Source organism: Corvus kubaryi, unplaced genomic scaffold (assembly GCF_017639235.1).
Source record: "Corvus kubaryi isolate FWS band 111438036 unplaced genomic scaffold, C.kubaryi_AGA036_p1.0 74, whole genome shotgun sequence".
In the NCBI taxonomy this organism is placed as follows: Eukaryota; Metazoa; Chordata; class Aves; order Passeriformes; family Corvidae; genus Corvus; species Corvus kubaryi.
In genome coordinates, this window is record NW_024582061.1 from 5814270 (window position 1) to 5830022 (window position 15753).

The window sequence follows — 15753 nt, forward strand, 5'->3', positions numbered from 1 at the left end:
AAACACTTTCACAGGCAGGTAGCTTAATTTTTGTAGTTCCTTTTTAAAGGGAAGATCGTAGAAATGTTATATTGCAGGATAACTTCTGTGATTCAGTAAGGCTTATGTAGTTACTGAAATATGCATGGGATGCTGCTGGCAGCATTATTTACAAAGGGTATCCCAGGGAGACCTTGGGACATGTTTTATTCTTAGTTACAGGCTTAAATTCCAGACTTCTTTGCCAGTAGGAGGGAGAAAATTATATTCTCTGCTTTCCTAGCTTGGTGTGGAGATCCTACTGGAAGGCTTTCCACACCTGGATGGATTAAAGTTCCTGCTAAGAACTGTTCCTGATGGGCTGTTACACGGTAAATGGCACAAGCTGCTGCTCTTTTCAGGACATACCCATTAGGAAAATTCACCTGAGCACATTAAGTACAGGAACCTTGCACAGTTCCTTCCTGGCTTTGTTCTTACACTGTCCTCAGTTAATGAAGTAATTCAAAGTTGTGTTGTGTGTGGGACCTTATCTTGCAGGATTGAGTGATGTGCATGAAGAGGCAGCAGCTGTCTCAGAGAACAGGGAGTGGGCCCTTTCCCCTTCTGGTGGTGATGATTGATTTTTGAAGGTCACAGTAAATGACTTCTCACTGATTGCATCCTCACCCATTAAAATGTAGGGTCAGATCCTGTTCTGTGGTTGGCAAACTGAGACCCAAAGGTACATTTTGAGTGTACATGGTCCTGGTTCTTGAGCTGGGAGGATTCTGTCACCTGCTGTCTGTCAGATAACTTCAATCCCCTCCAGATCCACAGGGGGAGGGGTTTTTTTGTTAGTGATCACATTAAGTTAGTGACTTAATACAAGATACTTAGTGCCTAGACATTAAGCAACCAGAGAGCTAATGACAAAATCTGTTCTGTTAAAAGACTATGTGGATACAGGTGAAGGAGGGAACTGAAGGAATGAAAAAAACATTGGTTTGCACGATGAGAACTTTTCTCAGCACATCAGCAACCTCATTGTACTACTACCTTTTTTCCCTTCTCAACTTCTACTTTTGGGGATATGACATCATGAAAGAAAACTCTAAAAAAATTAAGCAGCAGTGAATAGGCCTCCTGGGTGTTATGGGGGATTAGTTCCAAATGGTTAAATAGGAATGAGTATCCTAGGTTAGTGGATTTTAAGATTTCAGAAATAGGCTCTTCAGCTATTACTTGCATCCACTGATGTTTGTAAGCCCTATGCAAGTACATCAATTATATTGTGAGTATTTTTTGTTAGGAGTCTTACCACACAATCTTGTATCTTCATTGCAGTTGCATGGCTGTAGAATAGCTTCCCTGTGTGATTATACAATACCAGCCTGTCACCTCCTGTTACTTAGAGTCTATCCACAGTATAGTCTTATATCAACCATATAAATTCCTAAATAACAGTATTGCTGTAGGACATCTGTGTGGTTTTATCCAAATATAATAGGCTCATGTTTATCTTCTGTATGCTTTGTTTGTCCAGGCCGTTGATACATGAACCTTTTTCTTGTTTTATCCCAAGAAAGGCAATAGAGGTTTTTAGCCACATTCTGATGTGTCAAGAGGTGCCTTGGTCACTTGTTGGTCCAACAGAGAACATTGTGGTGCTGTTGGACAGAATAGTGCAGCCAGCAAGAAGAAATGCTTCAGAACACTGAGGACAGCTTGCTCTGCTCACTCACACAGGGTAAGATCAGTAATGGTATTTTAATTGCCATAAGGCTCTGGACCCGCTTGCCTTTGCAGGTGCACAAATACTAGCTACAGAATAGAAATTTGGTGTGACTACCCTGCAAATGTAGATGTTGACAGACAACAGAGGCACAAGGGATTTTACTGACTTTTAGTGTTAAACCATGTACTTTTGTATTAGTCAAAGGATAAAATTGGGGCAGGGAATTGAAGGCAGGTTTGAACAGTGAGACAGTGTTAAAAAGAAAACAGCTGCAGAGGATGAAAATGTTTTATAAATGTATTTTGAAGACTTTTAGTGCTTATGTGACTTTCATACCAGCTGAATTAGAACTGTGGTTTATGGTAAGTAGGTGACTTCAGTTGCTCACAGAGTTCCTGTTATCTTTGTGTTTACACACTTCGTGTTAGCCTTGTGCTGCAGAGAAATGCTATTTCCCTTGATTTACAGGTGTAAGTCAGAACAATTAAGCCACAAACTCTCAGTGGAATGTAGATGCTGAACTCCCTGATGTCAGTGTGACCAGTAGCCCAGAAATATTTAGGAGCCAGGTCCTTATATTGTGCTCCTGTGGCCTCCAGGGCAATGCCTAATTTTGGGCATTTCTTTCTTCTATAAACACTTCTCCCCTAATGCATGTGTGTGTATCCAGCCTTATGCAAGACAAAACTTCCAAAGCCTTTCAGACTACATTAGGCAGGGCGTTCCTAAAATCCACACCAGTCCCTGTGGTGTACTACATTTTTATAAACTGCTCCTGAGATACCACTGCTGTGTGAGTTGTTATTCTGTGCCAGCAAGGGAGTTGTGGAAATAATTAACTTTAGAATAGTCTGTTGGAGAGGTCGGGCTTGGGAGGGCTGGATTTGCTCAGTATCTGAAATGAATAATTTACCTGCAACCATAAGCAACAAGGACCAGGCAGTGGCTATGCAAAGTAAGATTTCTGAGTAAATACTTTCTTCTCTATGGTCTTCTCTTTAATAGCTCTCTAACGTTATTTAGGTGTGTTTACATATTTAATACCTGAGGTTAAAAATCCAGAAAATTTGTCAAAATAGCACAAAGGTGGATTCCTAGCAATACTGATTTCTGGAAGGGAATTTTGATAATTCTTGCTCTGTGAGATACGCTAAATGAATATACAAAGGGAAGCAAAAAAACCATTTTGCTTGAGATATTGTTTTCTCTGTGATGCTAGTTCTGTATTTTGGGCAATAAGACAGAAATACAATGATTTCCAAAGTCTCTGTTCACTCAGCAGTCTCCACCAGTAGTAGATACTGCAATACTCTCCCAGTATTACTGGGAATCAGGCATGTCTAAGAACCATATCAAACTCATTTTCCTACCCACATATGACAGTAGAGGAGTCTCTGATACTCTGACTGAAGATCAGTCTAGAAAAGTATGTGTTGAACTTCAGTTCATTTTACTGAGTTTGTTTTTCCCATAGCAAATTGCTGTGCAGAAGGAAATAATTTAAAAATTACTTTTGTACTGGTTTGATTCGGCACACTGTAGGGTTTTGTTTGGTTGATTTGGTTTGTTAAAGATAAAAGACAGAAGAATAAGCAGAAATATCTTTTTTTTATATGCTTCAAGGGCATTCAGGTCAGTAGAGGGGCTCTCAAAGAGGCAGAATAGAAGTTAAGAGCACACTGACCTTAGCTCAAGTGCCTCTATTCCACAGAGTAGGATTTATGCTTAAGTGCTTTGTTGAATGGGGTTACATTTCAGTATGTTAATCTGAAGGGTTATCATGGCATAATCTATTTTTTATAAAATCCTCACTATATTTCCATAGCTGAATGAATGGAAATGCCTCTTTCAGCACTGCACCTCTGTCTGCAGCATAGTCTTTCAAAGCATGGAAACCTTTGCAACCAGAGAGGTAAAATCATGTAGTGGCCACTTGCTGCCAGCCCTGGCAACAATTCTTCCAAGGTCATACCAGATAAGAAAGATACTAAGAAGTCACACCTAGCCTGTGTCTTTTAACAGGGAAAAAAACCTCAACCCAACAAAAAAAAAAAAAAACAAAAACAAAAACAAAAACAAAAACAAAAAAAAAACCAAACCCCCAAAATCACAACAAAAAGCAAATCTGAAAAGAGTTGACTTTGCTGTAACAGAAAGGAAAAAAACCTATTGTAAGCAAAGGACTCAGGACAAAACCAGAAACTTCCGGAGAGCATAGTTACAAGAGCAAATAGTGGCAGGATAAGGGGGAATGGAATGGTTTCACAATGTCAGAGAGCAGGGTTAGATTGGATATGAGGAAGAAATTGTTCCCTGTGAGGGTGGGGAGGCCCTGGCACAGGTTGCCCAGAGAAGCTGTGGCTGCCCCATCCCTGGCAGTGTCCAAGGCCAGGTTGGACGGGGCTCTGAGCAAGCTGGGATAGTGGAAGGTGTCCCTGCCATGGCAGGGGGTGGAACCTGGATGATCTTTAAGCTCTGTTCCATTCTGCGATTTTATGATATTAAGCAAGTGAGGCTTCGATCTCTCCGTGATTGCAACGTTTAGTTAAGGAGAAAATACCACAAGTTACACCAACATACTGACAAATTCCCATGCTAAATATGACACAAACACTGTGCTGAGCTCAGAAAACAAACTACCAAAGCAAATATGTGTGTGTATGTCTATGAAAGTGTTTGTGTCTTTGTACATGAGTCTGAATTATAGGCAAGGGCATGGCACTGAACAGTAGAAAAGAGGCAAAACACTGGATTAGTCTTACATTTTACTTTTTCAAGTTAGAGCCATATCAGGCATCATATAGGAAATCCTGGTGCCTCTCCTAAGTTTTTTGCATGTGCCATGTGGCTGTACATTTATTTGCCAGTAGAATTAGTGGGATTTTTTCAGTCTCTGAAGCCTAGTTCCTCTCTGGAGATACAGAAAGGGACACTGCTCCCTCTCAGAGCATGTGAGCTGTATGTCCTTCCTTTGTCAGGAGATCACTCCAGGTGCCTGGGGTCAAAAGGGAACATTCCCAAATCTCTGCTCACATGGGAATCATGGCATACATGAATTGTAGCACAGCTTTTTTTGAGCAGTCCTGTCCCTCAGAAGGATCCCTGCTAATCACAGCATTTATTTTAAACTTTAAATAGGATGGTGGCATTCTGATGCTTATCCAAGTTGCAGATCTCTCTTAGTGGCCAAGCTACTCTGGCATGATTTTCCAAAGCCAACTCCAAAAAGACTAACCTTAAACTTGCCCATGGCAAGCTGGTACTCGCAGGATGTCTAATTCTTATTGTCACTTCTGGATGAAACAGCAGAGGCTGAAACATTCTGCAGAGCTGGGAATGTAAGCCTCTCAGACCAGCTGATGGGAATGTCTTTTGTTTGGTGTCTCCTGGAGTCCATGCACTCCCAAATTCCTAATTTGGGACAAAACATACCAGGTGTCACTGAGAAAAATCCATTGTGTCTCCTCAAATGTTTTGTAGCCCCTTCTCCCTCCTGGCCATTTCACAGGATTACTGAACATGGCTGTCCTCTAACTGGAAGGAAAATTCTCCACTCGTGGGAGCTTTGGAGCATTTGTTGACCTTGCACAGGGCAGGAGTGACGGCCGTCACTTCACAGCTGGAATGAGGTGAGCTTGCTGGCAGGCAGGCAAGGAGGGCTGGCCCTAGAGCACGTCTGGGCCCCTCCCTGATCTTCCCTAAACTCTGCAATGACAGAACGACAGCGACACTGGAGAACTCATGCGAATACCGTCAGTGCCACCTACTGCTCTGTATCACAAGTACAGTGTGTGTGCATCACTGACTGCTACAAACCCTACAAACCTCTGTCCTGTCCTCCTCTCAAATTTGGCTCAATAGCTACAAGCATTTTTAACATCCATGCCTGATTGTTTTCCCACAGTTAATTTAGGCAAACCTTGGAAGCACAGTTCTGTTCAGAGCAAGCCAGTCCTAGATAGGTCTTTCCTCATAAACTTCCACACATGTGGAGTGCTTCTTTCTTTACAGGCACCTTCTCACTTGCAGCCAGGGAGACTGAGGTTGATATTCCAAGAAAAAAGGTTGTCTGGAGTGGTTCTGCTGGAAGGACTGTGGTGTGAAGACAACATCCACAACTCACTTCTTGGAGTGATGTACTGAGTTTTTTGCAGAAAACTTTGCTCTCCCCAAATAGGAATTGGATCAAAGTGTGCAGACAAGACAACATCCTAGAGGTAACAGTTGCAAATGAGATTTAGGTAGGCAGAATGCACAGCATTGTCCCTGAATTGCTCTCTGCAGAGAACTCTAGGAAATTTGGGAAAAACAATACACACTTTGTACATTTCTGTTCAAAGACCTTGCGAACTTAGTCTTCTTTTGGCCCAGTATTCTTGCAAACAAGATTATTTCACTTCTGTGGGCTGAAAAAGAATTTGGTTCGGTAACAACTGGTGTCTGGCAGAATTGCAACACAATGAATAATGCATTACCAAAGGGCATTTGTATCGTTTGTGATAAGAACTATATGAGAAGCTAGGCTGGACTCAAAACCAGTCTCACTGGTTTCCAGATTTCTGGGAAATATTTTAATCAGTGTTATATTTTAAAAACTAGCCTTTCTGGTATGTTTCCATCTCCCCACTTCAGCAGCTGGTCTCTGTTTGGTGAAAAAGGAGTGAACTGCATAATCATAGTCACAACCTTTCCCTGCCTCTGTGACAAAAATGACACATTGTTCTAGTGTCAGGAGAGCATCCCTTTCAGCACTTGCACCTTACTGCACTTCACATGGAGGACAGCTAAATTAATGCCCTTCTTCATGTCAGAATATAGCTTTTCTTCTGAAGAGCTTTTATTTTGTCTTACTATATGTGCACAGCAACACACACAACCTCCTTTATGGCCCTAAACCCAGGTAACTCCAGCTGCACCCCATATATCCCACAGTTAATCCTTGCAGGCCATAAATATAACGAATAGGGCCCTTTGCCCTCTAGCAGTTAAGAACATTTGCAGGGATGAAAGTTTCTGGACTATCTGTTGGAGCTTGCCCTTTCTGGAAAATTCACATTTTTTTTTCTTGCTAATAATAGAAAAGCAGGACTTTGGGATGGCATTGTGTGAAAAAAAACCAAAACCCAACCTTCTTTAAGACATGCAGATTGGATAAAATGAGCTGTGCTCAGGATACAAAGGAGTGCTGGTGTTCACTGTGCCGTTGAGCATTTTTTATCAGTTAAACCTCCATTATCTCCAAGCTGCCAAAGGTGAGTTACTCCCAGGTTCACCCAAGGATGGCATTGACAGTGCCTGTGAAATTATCTCATGGTATCTGACCATTCTTTCTAACTCATTTGCCAAGGTTTAGGGAATTATATAACCTTTTGTCAAATTCAAAAAGTAGAAGAATTTTCATCTTATTACAAACAGAAGCTGGAAAAACATGACACTCAAGAGCCTGAAAACCACAGACTGTGTAAGGAGCTTGAAAATTTTGCTGTTACAACTTCATTGTTGTAAAATTATTTACATGTTTTTCAGGCTTTTGAATGCTTAGGGACAGTGGTATGTCAGTGAACCAGTGCCACTGGTTATCTGGCATCACCTAGAGGTTTTCTTTAGAGGGATGGAACGCTTCTCCTATGATGAAAGGCTGAGAGAACTGGGGATGTTCAGCCTGGAGGAGGCTCTGGGGTGACTTCATTACAGTCTGAAGGGATGCTACAAGAGAGCTGGAAAGGGACTTTTTACAATGGCCTGGAGTGACAGGACAAGGGGTGGTGGCTTCAAGATGAAAGGCCCTGGCACAGGTTGCCCAGAGCAGCTGTGGCTGCCCCATCCCTGGCAGTGTCCAAGGCCAGGTTGGATGGGGCTCTGAGCAAGCTGGGATAGTGGAAGGTGTCCCTGCCCATGGCAAGGGTGATGGAAATTGATGATCTTTAAGGTCTCTTCCAACCCAAACCATTCTGTGATTCTGTGGTCCCTGGAGAGGTAACTGATGTGAACAGTTTTGATTTAAGCACCTTGAGAGCTGTTTGAAGACCTGCAGAGCACAGTGGTACCCAGCCAGCAGTGGGGAATGGGGCCCACACAACCACAAATCTGTCAGGATTCCCTCTGGAGTGCTGCAGCTCCTGGTATTACTCACAGTGAAGGTGATCACACTCGGTGTGGTCAGTGAGGGGTGTTGGGGGCTCACTGCACCCCCTGTCTCCTTTAAAATGAGAAGTTTTGCCGTGTAATCATTTGCACAGGGTGAGGAAAACCTGTGGGGTGAGGATGGACTTGTCAGCTGCTTTGTTCTCTGTTCTCCACTCCTCACCTGAGATGGCCTTTGTGCACCTGGCAGCTTTAAGCCTCACCCTCAGCGTGAATGTCCCAGGAAAAGTATGAAAGTGTGACTTGGGCAGATTTGATGTTCAGAAATGAAGTGAGCCCTAATATATTACTGGTTTTTCTTTTAAATAACATGATTTTTTAGCTTTGGGATGATCTGGTTTCCTACCTACTCCAGGTAGTAAAAGCCACAGCTGCTCCAAAAATAATGATTTTCGCCAGGCCTTTTTTTTTCATGAACTGGTAAATAGGGCAACTCAAACCATTGAGACAAAATGACACTCAGCCCATAAACCCTTGAATCTTTCCCTGGCCTCTTACCAGGCTCTTTTCTGAGACAGATCAAGTTCTCAACTCTGCAAACAAGTTTTCTGTACCCTTAGGTTTTTTCAGTGAGCTGTATCCACCAGCTCAGGGATGGGTCTGACTGCCATGCATGCAGAGAGGACACAGGCAGTGGAAGTGGAAGAGCAAGTCTTTTTGGGGAATAGTTAGTCATTAAGGGAGGCTCAGATGTGCCATGCATTATGTATTATGTCTAAGAGACTCCTATGCAGATAGGCTGCCTGTCTCCTGAACCAATTGTCTTGGCCTTGTTTTACCTTAGGTGAGCTCAGAGCCTTTCCCTCTATGCCTTCTGGTGCAGTGTAATTCTCCACAGTGCCAGAGACATCCTGGATCTCACCTGGAGATTTGCTCCCTGCTGAACTGGGGGGGTTTGGGCAGGTTGTGCTCTAAGCTCAGCATGGGATTCAGCTTGCACAGCTATTCCAGACTCACTGGCTTCTCAACCAGATGTGTAACATAAGCATCTAGACAGCAAGCAGCTGCTCTGGGAAGCTTTGGGGATCTCAGGCTGTGAGTTAGGGATCAGCATCTCTGCAGATGTGTGTTCGCTGCTTGCAGCATCCCAGCTCTGTGCTGGAGAAGACAGGGGCATGCTGTGCCCTGACTTAGTACTCACTAAGCTCCCTGGGTGGAGGACATGGGCCCAGAGGCCAGGGAAGAGCTGAGGCATAGAACAAAGGACAGCAGGTGGAAAATCAGGGACAGGACTGCAAGGAGGGGCAGAGTGCATGCCAAGACAGGGGTAAAGCCTTTTTAGCTCTGTAAAAGCTGGCAGGGCTGCAGAGCTGCTAAAGCAGCCAACAGCTGGTGCGGAGTCCTGGGAACAGAGCTGGAGATAATTGTGGAGGCAGGAGATGAGGTAAACTGGGGCTTACAGACTGCTGAACTGAAGAAGAAGAGGACACAGCGTTTAACCTGGCAAGGAACCCAAGAGACATCGTGTCCAATGAGTGTATTCTAACCCCTTTGTGGATGGCCAGCAGGTAGGGAAGCTCCACTCGTGCAAGGGGAGGGTGTGTCTCGAGGGGAGGACTCAGGGGCTGGACTCAAATCAGGTGGTGAACTCCAAGTGTCCTCCCTGGTGGAGTTTGTTCAGGGTGGTGCTGAATTTACAACTGTCCCTGAGGTGCTGCTGGATACTGAATGCTCTGACTCAGGAGCTCAAACCCATTTTTTTACCTCCCTCTGAGAGAAGAAAAAGAAAGAGCTCTGGCCCCAAAACAGTCAAGACCTTTCTCAGGTCAGTCTTAAATTCTTACCTCTCCCAGCAGCTGCTTCTCAAGCCCTGAGGATTTCACTGAGCCAATTTAATGCTGGTGGTCAGACAGTTTAAACCCATTAGCTCCCAGCTATCTGAATAATTTTCTCCTGGGATCCCAGCACACGGGCAGACTGCTCTAACCAGAACTGCAGAGCACTGCCACAGGACCTGGACCTTTGCTGACTGCTGTGGCCTGTGTGGTGAGCACTCAAGGGCTGAAGAAAATGCCACTGGCAAGATCCCTGTCCATGACATCTCTGAACGGGCTTCCTCAGTGGGAGGATGAAGACCTGCCCGTGGAGGATTTGTTACTCTTTGAAATTTCTTGGGAAGTTACCAACAAAGGTTTGTACCACACTTGGGGGTTAGTATTGCTGTTTTCTCAGGAGTGGAGGGAAGGATGAAGAGTTGGAGAAGAAAGGCATTAACAGGGAGATTGGAGAGGGCTGCAGAGCTGCTGGATTGGAAGAAGTGTAAGTGTGTAATCGTGCATGCTGAGTGTGGGCTGCACCTACCTGGACTTGTGTGGGATGGGCAGAGCCAGGATGCTGCTGTGTCTTTTTGTGTTCCACCACCAGGGAGAGGGGGTTTGAACATCTAAGTGATAAGTCTGAGTGTGCAGATACATATTTATTTATTGATTGATTTATATTTCTTTGTACATATTTATGTTCTGCCTTCCATGCAAATTCACTTGGGAATGTGATGCATGGAAATGAGCTGTACAACAGAGATCAGATACAGAGCAGTTTAGCAGTCCCCCCTCAGCCTTCTAGAGCAGTGTGGAGAGGAGGGCAGGCTTGGAAGAGGTACAAATAAATAGAGCTGTGTTACAGCCACTGAACAAAACCCAGGAGTCAATGACCAGCAGCCTTTGTGTGCCAGCTGAAGCTCCTTTGGGCTGGTCTTTGCAAACACAAGTGGTGCCAGACAGGGGCTTCATTTGTTCATTGGTTGCAGCTGGTCAGGCAATGGGCACACTGCTTGCTGGGCAAAAATCCTTCCTCCATTTCTAATTCACCCATCAAATAATCCCCTTTCAGGTAGGTGTAGTTCTGCAAGGGTCCATTTTCAACACAAGAGCGAGTTAGTGTTAGTATGAGTAAATGATTGACTTCATGTGTGTTATTGTCCTGGCAGATACACAGAGATTAATCAGGAGAGGGGATCTGTAGTCTGTTAGGAATTTAACTTTGAAGGGGAAATGTGTATGAGAGGAACAGGCAGTGCTGGAGTTTATCACCATGGGGAAACTGGAATTCCTGTTCTGTGACAATTTCTGCTGGTTTACATTGCTCTTTTTCGGGTGGTGAGCCCTATCAATACCCAGAAGTGGGACAGAGTAGCTTTGGCACTTTGAATCCCTGGGGGCTTATTTTTCAGTAGCTTCAGTGAAGCTTTTAGAGTTAATTTGCTAAAGCCAGAACTTGGAGCATGCAGCATTCACTTTTGCAGTGTGCATGATAAGTAAGGCTCTGGCAAGCAGATGGCAGCAGAAATCTAGGAAATTCAGGAGTTCTCACTAAATTCTCTGAACTCCACAGTACATGTGTTTTCTGAGTCATCTGGACCCAGTGGTTGTAGATATCACACAAGACATTTAAGAAAAGGTAACCCATTAGATTCTACCTGTGCAGGTACAAAATTGAGTGAATCATTTAATCTTCCCTAGAGCTCTGGTTGACTTCACTGGAGCCAAATCAACCGACACAGCTAAAATTTACTATTCACACATTTTATGAGAGAATTAATATTAAGTCAATTTTATTCAGTATGTTTAAAAATCAGGTGCCTTTACTTACGCCACTTTCCAAGCCCATATATTCAAACAGGGCTGAAAGAACATGGCATGGAAAACAATTTTCATTAGAACCTGACCTTGTGCAAAGTTTCCATTAACCAACCTCGACTAGAAGCATCTTTGCAAAACCCCTTTTATAAGCCTGTTTCAGCCTATTTTTCTGGTAAATTCTTGATACTGAGGGTTTGGGAGTTTTTTTTCTGTATCTTCCAGGCAATTGGATGTCTAAGTCACGTGGTGAGAACTGTTCCCTGGTGACCTAACTTTTGTAAACAGTTCTGGGAAAATGTTAGGGCACGGTGAGAGAGAGTAGCCAGCAAAATACAGGGAGAGTCATCACAGAAGATATATAGGCTTAGGAAATAATACCTTGTACTGTATATTTCCTACCTCCTTTAGCAGGAGGAGTTGTTTATTTGATGAAGTAAGCTGGCCACACAGAGATTTAGTTCTGCTGCATGTTTTAGTGTTTGTGCTGCTGTATATGTTTCTAACATAGAAGGCAAGATAAGCATTAGCTGGATTTATTGCCTGACAAGCTAATTTTGAGCATTTAATATGACGGTCTCTTTCTTCCTTTCTGGCAATGCAAATGTCAGAGTAGCTCAGCCTGAAGTTGGTCTGCACTGCCGAGGTGGTGTAAAGCTGCTGCTGCCCACAGGAGCGAGCCCCAGCCTTTGTGTTAATTTTGTGTGCATCACCAGGTGCTTGGGTACATTTCCTCCTTGGCCAGTGCTGCTTCTTAGTAGTTCCTCCATTTCTCTTGTGGCACTGACAATCAGGCTGAATTGTCTTCTTTCCTGTGAGGAAGGTGATAGCAGAGCTCACAGGTGGATATCCACCCCTGTAACCAATGACCTCTGCAGGTGCTGAGCTGAACCTCTTCAGAGCCAGAGGATGGTGAGGAGGTCCTACAAATTGGAGAATATGTGATTCTGTAGTGGGAGAGGGTCTTCACGTGCCAGGCTGCTCACGGGGAGCAAGCATTCCCTGGGATTTCCCTGATGGTGCTGGTTGGTACTGAGGCATGAGGTGCAGCTGTGGCAAGAACAAGATGGTTGTATGAACTGAGGGCTCAGAGATCTACAAGTATCCATTATTTCCAGAGTCTCATCTCTTCTTTGTCAACAGCTGGAACAGGGAAGTTGTCTCTCTTTTTGTTTTAAATATAGATCATTTAACACATGCTCTAATAAGGCAGAGCTTTCTACTTCTCCATGTTTCCTTTTTGGATTTTCTGTCCTGGCTGCAGCCTGTGCTAAGTTACAACTTCTGACATGGAAAACATTGGCCTCTCAGTTACTGCTCTTCTTCCTGTTCTCTGTCTGCAGCAAGCAAAGATAAGGTAGCTGTAGGAGAGAATGGGAAATAAAAAAGGCTCATCTGCCAGTGTCACTCTGCCTTACCCTTCCCTCAAGTCACATGAGAGGGAACTTGCCACCTAAACCAAACACAATATTGAAATCCTTTGGCATTGAAAGTCCTCTGCCAAAGAAATGAGAAATGTGTAGTTTGTTTTGTGAGATTTCCCTCACTTTAGTTGCCTTTTCACTGGTGGGCATAACCCTGTGTGAGGTGGATCTACAGTTTCTGTGGCAGAAGGGGGAAAATGTAAGCAGTGAAGGCTCCCAGTGCACTGCAGTGCCACAAACCTGATGGTAATAGTGGGGGAGATCAGCATTTTTACCTCTTCCTTTCTCTCCTGGCCATCATGCTCCAGTAAAGCCAGGTCTGGTCATGTATCTGTGGAAAAAAAGGAACTGCTTTCTTTCCTCCACAGCATGAAGATCAATAAAAGCTTTAAGTACAGGAGTACAAAAAAGTGGCTACCAAGCTATGAAGATTTAGCGCCTGGGTTGGGTTTCTCTCTGGTGGGTTTTCTGACACATTAGTGAGAAGGGTTGAGAATGTTCAAGATCTGCTCTTTTCTCTGGAAAGATGTCTTGAAAATAATTCCAGTGATATTTAGATTAGTATCCCCTGCTGTACCACTCACAGCTTTTAGAGAGAAAATAGAAGAATGCTTAAAAATGCTGGGCAAACAGCCAGCTTGTATCATCATTCAGCTGTGAACAGCTTAGCTCAAGAGTCACTGGTAGATGAATCTCAAATATTTTTTTTCCATCCCCATTGGAATGAAGACTGTGCTAAAAACAAAACTTGGTTCAGCTCTCCCTGGAGCAGAGATCTCAGTACAGTTCCTCTGGTGAAAAACTGGATTTTTGGAAATTCAGTCCTGAATCCACTGAGGTCAGTGGGACCATCATTTTACCTCCTCTGTGTTCAACATCTTCCCATGATGAAAGTTCCTTGGGGGAAGGTGATTGCTGTAATTAGTGACACAGCTGAAGTAACACCCTTTGGGGAGTGGGGATGTGCTGGCATAAACTTGGCATAAGCACAGCCTCAGAGCTCTGTGCATTTATAGAGTGGGGTGGAATATCAATGTCAAATCAATTCCAAATGAAATCCTGTGCACTGGGCATGATGCACACAGAAATAGCTTCTCAATTGTGGACATCTGTCATAAATTTCAGCGGTTCAGTATTATTTCAGAATATGTTTGGAATGTCAGAATTTCAAAGAATGTGGAGATCTATCTTCTGAGGAGTCCTGGCCACAAACACAGCCCAAAAACCACATGAAAAATATCTGCCAGCTGAAGATGCTGGTTGTTTTTCACCTGCCATGTTTTACTGCCTGATTTTATTAATGGTACCTCAACGGGCAATCAATCAATCAATAAGATTCCAATCAAAAGTTAGGAAAAAATAAGTTCAATCCCAACTTTCATCACACCTGTGCAGATCAGAGACACATTCTGAGGAGAAGGGTGAAACAGTTGTTGTAATGAGTGGTTGTGGCAGTGAAGTCAGTTTGAATCCTGAGCCTGGGCTCACACTGCTCCCATGGATCCTGTGGCTGTCATGGTTCTCTGGGAAGCTTTAGTGCCTTCAGAGTGGCCTGCTCAGGACATAACAGAGAAGCTGCAGAGCCCTGGAGTCATCCTGATCCTCTCTCTGTGTAGCAAAGGTGTGTGGGAAAGGACTCTGAACAGTGACAATCTCCACTTACCTCTGTCTCACTTCCGTAGTTCACTTCCTATTTCTCTCCCTCATTTTTGGTTTCTGCTGCTCCTTCCCTCTGTCCTTCTGCAGTGTGAGGTGGGTGGGAGGACAAGCTCTAATTGCTGCTTGGATTTTAAATACACAAAAGAAATAATGCAGCAGGACTTGAAACAAGGAAAGAAGAAAATGCTGGAGTGATGCAGAGAACTCCTTTAGACAAATTCATAGTAGTGGTAACGTAGATAAAAACGTTCAGACTTTTTAAATAATTCTATGGAATATTTTCTGAGAAAGTATTTTGGTTTCATCTTCTATTTTTTGGAGAGGTCACTAAAAAGAGGTCAAACATGTCTTAAATTAAAAAAATCCTTCTTTCCCAAACATCTTAGTTCCCCTTTCTGTGCCAGTTTAATTTTTCCCTTAAAAAAAAAAAAAAAAGAGGAAGAATGGAAAGGGAATAAATGGGGAAAAAATTTGTTGTTTATTTCCTTCTAAACTTGATTTCATTTATTGGTGGAAAGGTTAAAATCACGTTTTAAAAAGAAATAATGGAAATATTTTTCTTTCAAGGATGTTTTAAAATGACTAAAACTTAATATATTTGAATAAAGCATTTTGTTGAAGATCAGAACACTATCCCTGTATCAACATTTTACTGCTAATTCCCCATGTTTGTGAGGCTCCAAACCAATTCTCTTGTTCTGATCTCTGCTGATTCTCTCTTTCTCATTTTGTCATTTCTTGTTTGTTTTAAGCCTGTTTCAAAGTACAGAACTTCAGAGGCAGCATAGAGAAACTTGCAACATTTTGGTACATCCCTCTTGTTTGGAAAGGTTTTCTGTTTCTAGTATGGCCTTAAAACATTGTATTAGAGAAGAAAAAGAGGGTTTACCAAACTGTTGAAGCAATTTGAGAATTCTGTGAGGTGAATATGTAAACCCCTACTCTGTTACTCAGTAGGATATGTAATGTTTTGCTTACTGGCACAGATATTTCCAGGGAATTCAAAGCAACTGAGCATATAGAAGCTATCTCTTAAAGATGTATAATGTGTTCCTTGAGCTTGCTATGGAGAAGTATAATTTCCAAAGTCAATACATTATTCTAGACATTGCTCTGTTCTTCTCAAGATGTCTTTTTTAAGTTATACCCAACACTTCCCACATACATAGTTTCACTTGCAGTTTCCCTCCGCTGTCAATTAAAGCTTATGCACAGACATGTTTTGTGAGTCATATTGCCACAGTAACAGGGAAGA

The 15753-nt window shown here is 43.1% G+C and overlaps 1 protein-coding gene across 1 annotated transcript in view; it reads left to right on the forward strand.

Annotated features, from left to right (window-relative positions):
• Nucleotides 1-9459: 9459 nt before the first annotated feature.
• The window catches only part of GYS2 (glycogen synthase 2), a 43634-nt gene continuing 37340 nt past the window's right edge, over nucleotides 9460-15753 (forward strand). The window contains exon 1 of the mRNA XM_042051030.1: nucleotides 9460-9971. Coding sequence (XP_041906964.1) covers nucleotides 9851-9971 — 121 coding nt within the window. The 5' untranslated portion in view covers nucleotides 9460-9850. The remainder of the gene's footprint in view (nucleotides 9972-15753) is intronic.